This window comes from Syngnathus scovelli, chromosome 1 (assembly GCF_024217435.2).
Source record: "Syngnathus scovelli strain Florida chromosome 1, RoL_Ssco_1.2, whole genome shotgun sequence".
NCBI classification, from domain to species: Eukaryota; Metazoa; Chordata; class Actinopteri; order Syngnathiformes; family Syngnathidae; genus Syngnathus; species Syngnathus scovelli.
In genome coordinates, this window is record NC_090847.1 from 4006777 (window position 1) to 4019031 (window position 12255).

Below are 12255 nucleotides of genomic sequence, written 5' to 3' on the forward strand. Positions count from 1 at the left end.
TCACCTTTGACCTACTTTCTGTTACATGACTTGTTTTCACCTTTGACCTACTTTCTGTTACATGACTTGTTTTCACCTTTGACCTACTTTCTGTTACATAACTTGTTTTCACCTTTGACCTACTTTCTGTTACATGACTTGTTTTCACCTTTGACCTACTTTCTGTTACATGACTTGTTTTCACCTTTGACCTACTTTCTGTTACATGACTTGTTTTCACCTTTGACCTACTTTCTGTTACATGACTTGTTTTCACCTTTGACCTACTTTCTGTTACATGACTTGTTTTCACCTTTGACCTACTTTCTGTTACATGACTTGTTTTCACCTTTGACCTACTTTCTGTTACATGACTTGTTTTCACCTTTGACCTACTTTCTGTTACATGACTTGTTTTCACCTTTGACCTACTTTCTGTTACATGACTTGTTTTCACCTTTGACCTACTTTCTGTTACATGACTTGTTTTCACCTTTGACCTACTTTCTGTTACATGACTTGTTTTCACCTTTGACCTACTTTCTGTTACATGAATTGATCGAATTGACAAATAATATTGCTTTAAAGCGGTTACAGAGTACATTTTTAGCCAAGCAAAAAAAAAATCAAAAAATTAAAATCACATAATAAACATTTCATTTGTGCTTCTCCAAACAATCTATGTCACGCCACTATTTTCAGTGACGGGTCCCTTGATCGAATTGACAAATAATATTGCTTAAAGCGGTTACAGAGTACATTTTTAGCCAAGCAAAAAATCAAAAATAAAAAACACATAATAAAAATTTCATTTGTGCCTCCATGCGTGACTTACACTCTGACACCGTGTTCCTCTTTTCTATTTTAACTGGTCTAGCTTATCCTGGCCTCTCTTTTGGTCTCATGTTTTGGTCTGGCGCCATCTTTTGGACAAATTTGGAAATATCAGCTCTGTCAATTTATCCCTGTGAACAATCCATATTCTACCATTTGGACCATCTCTATCTCCATGTTACATGACAACCTGTTCTGAAAGACTATTATGTTTCGTTACTAATGTCCTTGCTATCACTATCATCCCTCATGCCCAAGCTCATTGTCTCATATTCTGTGCAAACATTAATTTTCTCTCTCCAACTTCAAAATGCCACATAGCTTTGTTGTTTATTGTACCAAAACCTCTGGCAGTACAAACAAACATCAAGCAGTTCAAGAAAATATCAGGCAGTAGTTAGTGTGAAGGCGAAGGATTATGTTATTCTACACCATTCACTTTATTATTAGTGTAAAGGCCTTCACACTTATATTATTCTACAACATTCACTTTTTCTTTGGATTGTTTTATATTGTGTGTTCTATGTGCCCTCTCTGCATCCATAGCAGCCAGGTCATCCTGGAAGGGGGATTCTCCCATCTGTGGTCCCTTCTCAAGGTTTCTCATTTTTCCCCAAGTAGGGTTTTTTTGAGTTTTTCCTTGCCCTCCTGGGAGTTTAAGATCAGGGGATGTTAGAGAATAATTGTTAATTTTTTGTATATGTGAAGCCCTTTGAGACTTGCCTGTGATTTAGGGCTATATAAATAAACTTGACGACTTATTATTAGTGTGAAGGTAAAGGCCTTCACACTTATGTTATTCTACACCAGGGGTGTCAGACTCATTTTTTTCGCGAGCCGCATTGTAGTCATAGCTTCTTTCGGAGGGCCATTATGACTGTCAACCCAAATAAATGTATGAGCACCTCTTATTATATGCAGTAAAAGCTTCAAAACAAATTGACAAATAACTCATTTTCAAATCAGATGAGTAAAAACTGGTCAAACATTTAAAAAATATGTATTTTAAAAGTGAAGACAATTTGCAATTCTAATAATGACACAAATTTGAAGCACAATTTGTCTTCGCGGGCCACATAAAATGATGTGGCGGGCCGTATCTGGGCCCCCGGGCCTTGTGTTTGACGCGTGTGTTCTACACCATTCACTTTATTAGTGTGAAGGTGACGCCACACCATTCACTTTATTATACTTTTTATTACATTATTTCATTTTCACTTTTCTGTCCTTCTATTCCTTCCACATAATTCATCCGATTCACTCCATTCCACTTTTGACGTATTCCAAATATTCATGTGATGACCGCTTGCATTTTTCTCATTCCAAAAACCTTTTGCAAAGAGGGCCAGATTTGATAAACTGAACATGCCCGAGGCAATAGTAATTTGGGAAATTTTTTAACTACAAAAATTGCATGCAAATACACACTGTTATGAAACAAATTTCATCATCACAATTGTCTTTATTTTTCAAATGAGAAAATAACCAAATATAAGCCACTCAGGCAGATGTGAACAACTCTAAAAACACACATTCTGCCATACATTCATATCTGAAGAGTCAGATAACATTGAGCAAACTGTATGAAATACCTTACATTTACATGAGTTCAAAACATTTTAAACGGGAGTTATAAGTACCGTATTTTTCGGAGTATAAGTCGCATTTTTTTTTCCATAGTTTGTGTGGGGGGGGGCTTCTTATACTCAGGAGGGACTTGTATGTGAATTTTTTCAGACATTTTTACTTGATCATTAACACATTACTTAATTACTAGTATAGTTGATCACTTCACATGTTATTTTCACTTTAAACCGCATGAGGGTGCACAATGGCTGTGGAATAATTGGAGCCTCACTGACAATGAGTTCCATTCACTGAGTTTCGAAGTCGGGAGATTTAATGATTTGGAGTGACACAGATGATTCGATAAACTTGTTATTTATGTCATAGTTATTTAACACATAGTTTGTTTGGAGTAGCAACGTGTATGTTGTTAGATTTCAGTAATTTCCGATTGTCTAGGGAGGCCGTGAAGGCAGCAGGGGGGGGGGGGGGGGGGGCAGAGCGATCCAGGGCGCTCGCGTGTGTTGGCTCATATGTTGAGCTCTTGATTTGTGAAATAAAGAGCCGGTTACCAAACCCACATCTTGCCTGGCACTTTGGTAAAGCTACAATATAGTTATATACTAGATCTGTAAAATAATTGGGGCTGCAGCTGATGACGAGGCTGATGACGAGGCTGACGTCAGCGGCACATGTGGGTCCGGAATCGACAGCTGGGTTGTTGTTGTTTTTTTTTTCGATACAGAGAATGAATATTCTGGTGGATTTAATGATTTGGAGTGACACGGATGGTTCGTTAAAATTATTGTTTATATTACATTTATTTGATATATCCAGTCTGACGTCAGCAGCCCATGTAGTCCAGTTGTGTATTTTTCTTTTTTTTTTTTTTTTTTTTCTTTTACACAGAGGATAAATATTCCAATGGATTTAATGATTTAGAGTGTCACGGATGGTTTGTTAAAATTGTTCTTTATATTACATTTATTTGATATATCTAGTCTGACGTCAGCAGCACACGTAGTCTTTCCGGCGTCAACAGCCTTGTGTGTGTGTGTGTGTGTGTGTGTGTGTGTGTGTGTGTGTGTGTGTGTGTGTGTGTGTGTGTGTGTGTGTGTGTGTGTGTGTGTGTGCGTGTGTGCGTGTGTGCGTGTGTGCGTGTGTGCGTGTGTGCGTGCATTTGAACACGTGTTAATGTTACATCAGGCCCGTTCTCAGCTTCTCGTTTGTGTTTGTCACGTTAGCATACCGTATCGTTAGCCTGTTGTTGTTGGTTCATGTCTGTTTTTGGTGTTGGATTTTGTCGAATAAATTTCCCCCAAAATGCGACTTATACTCCGGTACGACTTACTATATATGTTTTTTTTCCTCCATATTGTGCATTTTATGGCTGATGCAACTTGTATTCCGGAGCCACTTTTAGTCTGAAAAATACGGTAATGTAAAGTTGTCTGTTATTATTAAAACTTAAAAAAAGTTGGCTCGGTGGAACACTGGTTAGCACGACCGCCTCACAGTTAGGAGGGTGCGTGTTAAGGTTGATAGATATATGTTAGGGTTGATAGATTAGTTTGATCCAATGCTTATGTTGGAATGTAACCTGTAATAAATAACCTAGCTAGATTAGTTTTATGCTTATGTTGGAATGTAACCTGTAATAAATAACCTAGCTTGTCCTGTCTTACACAACGTCATAAAACACCCCCTGATATGCTTTGACCAGAGGTCAGGGGCTTCAACTCCATCCTGTCCACTCTCACCCCCACCCTGTTTCTCTCAATAAAAATGCTCTTGCAAGAGGCCTGAGTCAGACCTCATTCGATCATCGCTGTACGCACAGCGACGAATGACTCTCCATTTGCAAGTGCTTAAAAAGGGCATACTGTCTCCCGTGTGGTTCTTGCAAAAATAAGTTAGAGTGAGCACCAACTAACTCTAACAGTGCGGATCCGATTCCACCTCCAGCCCTCCCTGTGTGGAGTTTGCATGTTCTCCCGGGCCCGCGTGGGTTTTCTCCGGGCACTCCAGTTTCCTCCCACATCCCAAAAAACATGCTTGGTAGGCCGATTGGGCACACCAAATTGTCCCTAGGTGTGAGTGTGAGTGTGAATGGTTCGTCCCTGCGATTGGCTGGCAACCAGTTCAGGGTGTCCCCCGCCTACTGCCCAATGACTGCTGGGATAGGCTCCAGCACGCCCGCGACCCCCGTGGAGACAAGCGGTATAGATAATGGATGGATGGATGGATGGATGGATAGATAGATAGATAGATAAAACAAGTGAATTTTGCTCTTGCCATTTACAATATCTTTCAGAAAGTAATAGTTTGTGTCACGTCTACAGGTTTATAACATCGATAACATGGCCACTTTGTAGCTTGCTTTAGTAATATTTACTTTTGATTTACAGCCCCACGTGTAGAATCACTGTTGTGATGCCAGTTCAGCTTGGAGCTGCTTCACTTTATCGTGGTCACTCCGTTAGCTTGTCGTATGTGTTAGCATGTTTAGTCTAATAGTGTCTCTTTAGGTTGAAATCTTTAAACAAGGCAACCATCTCTTTACAAATTCGACAAACACAATTGCCTTGATTTTCAGTGAAGTATTGTAATTCCCATTTCTCTTGAAATCGACGGCCCTCAATGTCAACTTTCCTCATTTTCTTTGCAGTCGCCATGGCAAAAATGAGCAAAGAGGGGAGGTGCTGCCACCTTTTGGTAATAGGAGAAATTACAGTTTCAAGTTTCATGATTTTTTTTATTCAGTTTGGCAGTGCAGGCGGGCCATAAATAATACATTTTAAGAACGAAGCTGCGGGCCAAATGAAATCTGACCGGGGATTTTGCCCTCAGGCCAGACTTCGGACATGGCTGGACTAAGCAATGTCGCTAGCTCGTGTATTTTGTGCCAGTTCTCTCTTTAATGCTCGCTATGCTAATAGTGATTACCAGGAGGGTGCCTTATCAGTTTAACTACCGTAATTTTTGGACTAAAAGTCGCTCCGGAGTATAAGTCGCACCAGCCATAAAATGCCCCAAAAAGTGAAAAAAAACCCCATAAATAATACATTATAAGAACGAAGCTGCGGGCCGTATGAAATCTGACTGGGGCCGGATTTAGCCCTTGGGCCAGACTTCGGACATGGTTGGACTAAGCAGTGTCGCTAGCTCGTGTATTTTGTGCCGGTTCTCTCTTTAATGCTCGCTATGCTAATATTGATTACCAGGAGGGTGCCTTATCAGTTTAACTACCGTAATTTTTGGACTATAAATTGCTCCGGAGTATAAGTCGCACCAGCCATAAAATGCCCCGAAAAGTGAAAAAAAAAAACATATATAAGTCTCTCCGGAGTATAAGTCGCATTTTGGGGGACAATTTATTCCACAAAATCCCACACCAAGAACAGTCATGAACGAGCAACAACAGGCTAAACGATAGCAACAACAGGCTAAACGATAGGTATGCTAACGTGACAAACACAAACAAAGAGCTGATAACGGGCCTGACGTAACATATAGAGTTATTAAAAACAACTATTACATAAATAACATGTTTATAAAACCGTCTGTGTCACTCCAATTCATTAAATCCATCGATCGTTCGATACGATAGCAACAACAGGCTAAACGATAGGTATGCTAACGTGACAAACACAAACGAAGAGCTGAGAATGGGCCTGACGTAACACATAGAGTTATTAAAGAGAACTATTACATAAATAGCACGTTTATAAAACCATCGGTGTCACTCCAGTCATTAAATCGTTCTTTGTCAACAATGGGTGCGCGTGGCTGACGGCGCTTCCAATTCAAAATATTCCACAGGCCCTTATAACGATATATAAATTATATTTCAGATAACTATTATATAAGCAATATTATCAAACCATCTGTGCACTTTAAATCATTAAATCCATCGATCAAATTCCTCGTCCTTTGTCAACAACGCGCGCGTGCGTCCTGACGTCAGCCTCATCGTTATTCCGCAGATCGACTATATAACTATATTGTAGCGTTAACAAAGTACAAGGAAAGACGTGGGTTTGGTAAACGGCTCTTTATTTAACAAAACAAACTTCCAAGCGTGTGGCGGTGTGGACTTCCAGCCACCGATGTGGAAGACAGCTCCATACAATAGAACCGGGCGTGCGTAAAAGCCATGTCCGAGCCCCATGCACCGTCTGCGGACAGCCACCTGGCTGAGCGCCGGCCCCCGACTTCGTTCCACGGAGGTGAACGAGAGCTCAGTAGAGTAGGACCGGGCGTCCGTAAAACCCATAATAGTTTTTCAAACCTTCTATGTCACTCCAAATCCTTAATTCCTTCAATCTCTGCGTCCTCCGTGTCACTTAGAAACAAAGCCGCTAATGATGCCGGTAGTACGTACGTGGGTACGTTTGTCCTTTATGTAAAAAACCGCCGTGCCACTGTAGTCACTTGAAATTCAAATTACAGTAATGCTTTGGTACATCACGGTTCTCCAAACTTTCTTTCTGCTGCTTGATTACTGTTTTCGGCTGCATATTTTACAACTTGAAGTTTGTTACCTAAGATATGAGTTTCTTTTTGGTGCCATTTTTCTTAAGCCCTTCCCATTTAGAGCGCCCTCATCCAGTTTCGTGTGAAAATATTTATTTTTTTCAGATGTAGTTTTTTTGTTTTGTTTATTTGGTTGTTTCATCAGTTAAAGTCTGCTTTATTGTCGATTTCTTCATATGCCAAGACACACAAAGAGATCGAAATTACGTTTCCACTATCCCGCGGTGACTAGACATAGTACACAATACGCATACAAGTAAACAACACAAAAAACTACTTTGACAACTATTTTGACATTATTGGCTGTGTGTTAAATCATTTTGCGGGTAAATCAACTTCTTTGGGTGAACTGTTTGCTGATTACATTGCATTTTTAGCAAAGTGTCATTTCCTCAATGTTATCCTGAGAAAATATTTAATTTGATATTAGCAAAAATGTGAGGTCATACTCTCTTTTGAGGAATAATGTATATGTATGTATGTGCCAAAATGCTGTCTTGTGATCTTCTGACTTTTTGTATGTATTTTAGTTGGAGGATGAACGTGCTGAAATGGAGAGAAGGCTAATCAGTATGAAGGACCAGTACGAGTCACTTCAAGCACATTATGCCTTTAACAAACAGCAGTTGCAACGTATGAAGGTACAGTACCATATTTAATATAACCGATGCTCGTGTCTGGTATCCTTTGAGATTTTATTTATTTATTTTGGGATTTTGGATCACATACGTTATATTGTCTAACTAACGATATTCTTTAATCAGGAATAAAAAAATAAATAAAAAATGTGGGTGGCGTTTTTGCTATCAAAGAAGTGTCCTTGTTTATGCTGTGGTTTTCTTCCCAAAACATGTTAGGGTTAATTTTTAGTCTTAATCAACAGGAAGAGGAGTTTCATGTTCCGTACCTGGCTAGTTACTAGTTAATGGAGATTTTTTGTTCAAGACTGTCTTGACTGTTTCCTCACACAGCACAAGCGTGCATCCTGCATTGGATGTTCATTTGATGATCTGACAAACTTTTCAGGCTGCATTTTTACCATCCAGATGCAGTAAAATTACAGCAAAATAAGTTTTAATAAGTCTGTTTATATTATCAGGCATGCCTTAACACAAAAGCTGATTTTACATTTTTTTTCTCCTTCACTTCCCAAAATGATCGCAGTGCAGCTGCTGCTCAGGGACATCCTTGGCAAGTGGTGATAAGGACTGCATATATATTGCCAATCACCTGTTATCCAATTTACTCACTGCGTGCTTGTTTGATTTCTTCAGATTTAGATTTAGATTTAAGACACTGAAGCAGAAATTAGGCTTACACAGGTTGATTGAGTTCAATCACAATTCTTGTCAAGAAAGCTCTGTTTTCAGGAAAGTACAATACAGCGCTGGGCCTTTCAAGAGCAGAAAGTCTCCATTCAGAAAAGGCAACGTTCAAGGTTCTTTGGTCAGCTTATATTCAGTCGGCCAGTGTGGGCCGAGTTTGATGGGTGATGAGTCTTTGGGGTGGGGCAAGTTCGCAGGAGAGTTTGATTCCATGGGAATGGGTGCTGGTTCGGTGAGAGCTGGTTCCGTGGGGTTGGGTGCTGATTATGGGTGATTCGATGTGTAGGGGCTGTTGTTTTCCTTTCCGTCCTTCAGCCTTGACGATCATCTTTGGCTCCTTAAGGGTCATTAAGCTATTCAGGCGATATATATAAAAAAACATTTGTTATTTCAAAGTGCTTAGAAATATATATCAGGTCATAAAGTTATAAAAAAGTTTCTCATTACCACTTATCAAACATGTCTAGTGATGTCTTCTTAATTGATTTTGTGTGTAGGTATAATTATATGCTTAAAATGTTTCTTTTATTTATTTAATATGTGAATATACTTGTCTGCTTATGTACTTTATTCGATGAGGTTTGAGCATATCTGGTTTTGTAGCTAGGCAGGACTTTTTGTATTTCGACCCCATATATATATATATATATATATATATATATATATATATATATGTATATTTATTTATTTATTTTTCTTCCAGATATGCATACGTTTTATATTCGTTTTTATATTCACTTTGATTTTTGAGTTTGGCAGTTGCAGTCCTTATCACCACTTGCCAAGGATGTCCCTGAGCAGCAGCTGCACTGTGTTCTTGCATTGCACTATATTGTGTTGGTTTTGTTTTTTGAACAAAGTGATGTTAATGCATGGCTCATTTTGTGCATCAGTAAAAAACATTGATGTCTTGAATTTGAAAAATATACTATATATATATGTTTTTCACTAAAGAGGGGTTCGGTGAATGCGCATATGAAACTGGTGGGGTTCGGTACCTCCAAGAAGGTTAAGAACCACTAATCTACAGCTATGAAATTTTGATGGTATGTGCAACAGCCAAAGGCCTACAAAAAAGTTACTTTTGAGCCATAGCTAAACCTAAAAGGAAGGAACCACCATTTTATTTCATTGTTCTCCAAATTGTGGCATTTTACAGAGTTCACATATTAAAGAAGTCCCGCTAGAAGTTTATCTATTTGTTTTGAAACTGGGGATACTTTTTCATGACAAAAAACAAATCCAACCATAGCTTTTTAATTTGTCCAACACTGTTGTTTTGTCCAACATGCTGTTTGCTGATTTTTTTTTTATTTTTTTTATGGTCTTAACTTTGAGCAGATAATGCACTTGGTAGATTAACTATTACGTTGAGTTTATTGTTATTCTTTAAAATAATTGATTAGTTGCACACTCTACAAATTTTAAACGAACAGCCACCTTGAACATTCCACCAAGATCTACCGGTAAAGATACTATGTCATAGTTCAATATCTACAAAAAGTCTCTGAAGCCAGCCATTTTCTATTCACTCACTTATGCCCTTTTTTTTAAGGTCACATTTTATCAAAGTAGCTTTGAATCTGATGCACTTTTTTACTTAAAAAAAAAATCATTTCAAATGTGCCAGTTAGTGATGGGTCCATGAGGCGTCGTGTGTCGTCCCGACACATTGGCAAACTGTATTGACACTGTGTCGATACTGTGTCGCTGACTGTTGACACCCACTGGACCTTAAAAATACTACAGGCAACCTAGTTGACAGATACGACTGACACTGATTTGATGACCTAGTATATACATTAATTCAAGTAATTATATTTTATATTGTATTGTTTCACATATTTATTTAAATTGAAAATATATTTTCTTTTTTTAGTTATAGTCAATCAATAATGTGAAAATATATCGTAACATGAAAATCTAAGTGAACGTGTTGTGAAAGAGGATGCTTGTGCACTGAGATTTGTTTTTTACTATTTTTTATTTAAAACAATAAGTTTTTCCAATATTTTGAAATTGAGCCTGTTGCGTTTTTTGGACACAATTTCTCCCGCCGTTGAAAACACACACTCACACGGCACAGATGAGGCTGGAGTGCAGTGTAGTGGGTCTTTTGATTGTCCCAGTATCTGACTTGAGGCTGCTCCATAATTCTTGATAAGTTCGAGGATGAACCGCAAAAGATCAGATATTGTTTTAGCAGATCCATCCCGTTGACAATGCGCTTCCTTTAACAGAGCTAAAGTGCGCTTCCTTGACAGTCTACAATGCTGCTCGTTCGGTCACGTGGCTTTTTTAAAGTGATACGCGCACCGACACGGGGCTTCGCTCTATGAGCTCGACACATGTGCCGACGCATCGGTGTTGCCGGACCCATCACTAGTGCCAGTATACCAACATGTGATTGCAAGGGCCTTTTTCAGCTGCTCGGAGCTGCAGTTATCAATATTTTTTTCCGTACAAAAATGCCGAGGAGGACACCTCTTGATCCACTGCTGGAAACATTACGTCAGGGTCACTATTTTGGCAGTATTGAAAACATGCAGCTGTCTTTCCAAACATGTCTTTATTCCAAGACTGCCAACAAGATCTTTTAGCAATATGAAACGCCGCATGAATGATAAAAGCGCGCGTTGTGTCAAAAAGACATAAGTACAGACACACCCACAACCACGCAGTTGCCTGCTGGGTGAGAGGCCTGCTCCAATGTCCGCCACACTCTCGTTATAACTTGTGCCAATGTTTTATGCGATGTGTTATGTTCTAGTGTTATTTTACATTATATGTTCTGTAAAGTGCTTTGTTACATCGACAGCTGTTGTGAAAGCACTATATAAATAAATATGTATTGTAATATATATTTAGGTGCCTATTTTTCTAACCTTAAGGCACCTTGTTTGTTAATCCTCCGCCTCCATTGTACTCACACACATTAGGCTCTCGACGCAAGGTGCATTCAGTGACTACTCACAAAATAGGACATCTCAAAATCTCAAAATTACGTATATACTATATAAAAATATTATACAACAAACAGAAATGTCTAGTATTTGAGCTGCAGGGGTTTTATGGAACAGTCTTTTAATAGGGGATGCACCAAAACCAAAACAGCCACATGTAAAACCAATTTGCTGGGGCAGCTCCTATGAAAAACTCAGTGTGTTTTGTCTGCTGCGGCAGTATGGGGGTGGCAACTTAAGATTCAAGAAACTTTGTTGTCGCCTTGGGGCAATTTGTTTGCAACAACAGTTAAAATACACAACACACAAAATCACACGTCCATTTATAAAACAGTCCATTTGGAACCATGGACTTTTTGAATCTGTTGATTCTACACCGTGGGACAGTGAACCCGATGGGAGCAAAGAAAACTCCTGCCACAGAGGATGGGAGGAGTCAGCTGTAATAAACAGCCTGAGCTTTCCTGAGATATCTAACCTTGAACACCTCGTTAAGGTCGTTAAGTGAGCCTTTGGTAATTTTACAGCACACTTGAACAGTCTCCATTAAACGATTCCACTGCTTAATGGACAGATGAAAGAAAATGTTAAAATAGACTCTATAAAAATACAAATAAAATATTTTCGTTAAAGAAGTGTCCACTTGGAAGTTCCAAGGTTTGCGCTGGTGAGCTTATTTGTAAACGGCATCCAGTTGTGACTTGAAGCACAGCTTGTCATCAATAATGGTTCACAAGTATTTATAGTCCTTGACCTGCTCCACACACTGGCCATTTATGACAGTAGGGGGAAGGACCAAAGGTCCAAAAATGCCAACATTACCAACCATCTCCTTGGTTTTGGTCACATTAATATTAAAAAAAAATATGTGTTACGCCACTCCACAAAGTCTGATAAAACTGGACCAGGATCACAAGCTCCCTGGTTTATAAGCGACACAATCAGCAAATCATCAGCAAATTTGGCAGTCTGAGGATCTAAATTACTGTCATTAGTGTATAAAACCAATAAAAGAGGTGAAAGAATACATTCCTGCGGTGTACAGTGGAGGA

At 39.0% G+C, this 12255-nt stretch overlaps 1 protein-coding gene across 12 annotated transcripts in view; it reads left to right on the plus strand.

Moving 5' to 3' along the window:
* The window catches only part of spdl1 (spindle apparatus coiled-coil protein 1), a 232230-nt gene that overhangs the window by 95920 nt on the left and 124055 nt on the right, over nucleotides 1–12255 (plus strand). For all 12 annotated transcript variants that reach the window (XM_049740274.2, XM_049740261.2, XM_049740280.2 and 9 more), the window contains one exon: nucleotides 7446–7556. In XM_049740274.2, coding sequence (XP_049596231.1) covers nucleotides 7446–7556 — 111 coding nt within the window. The remainder of the gene's footprint in view (nucleotides 1–7445; nucleotides 7557–12255) is intronic.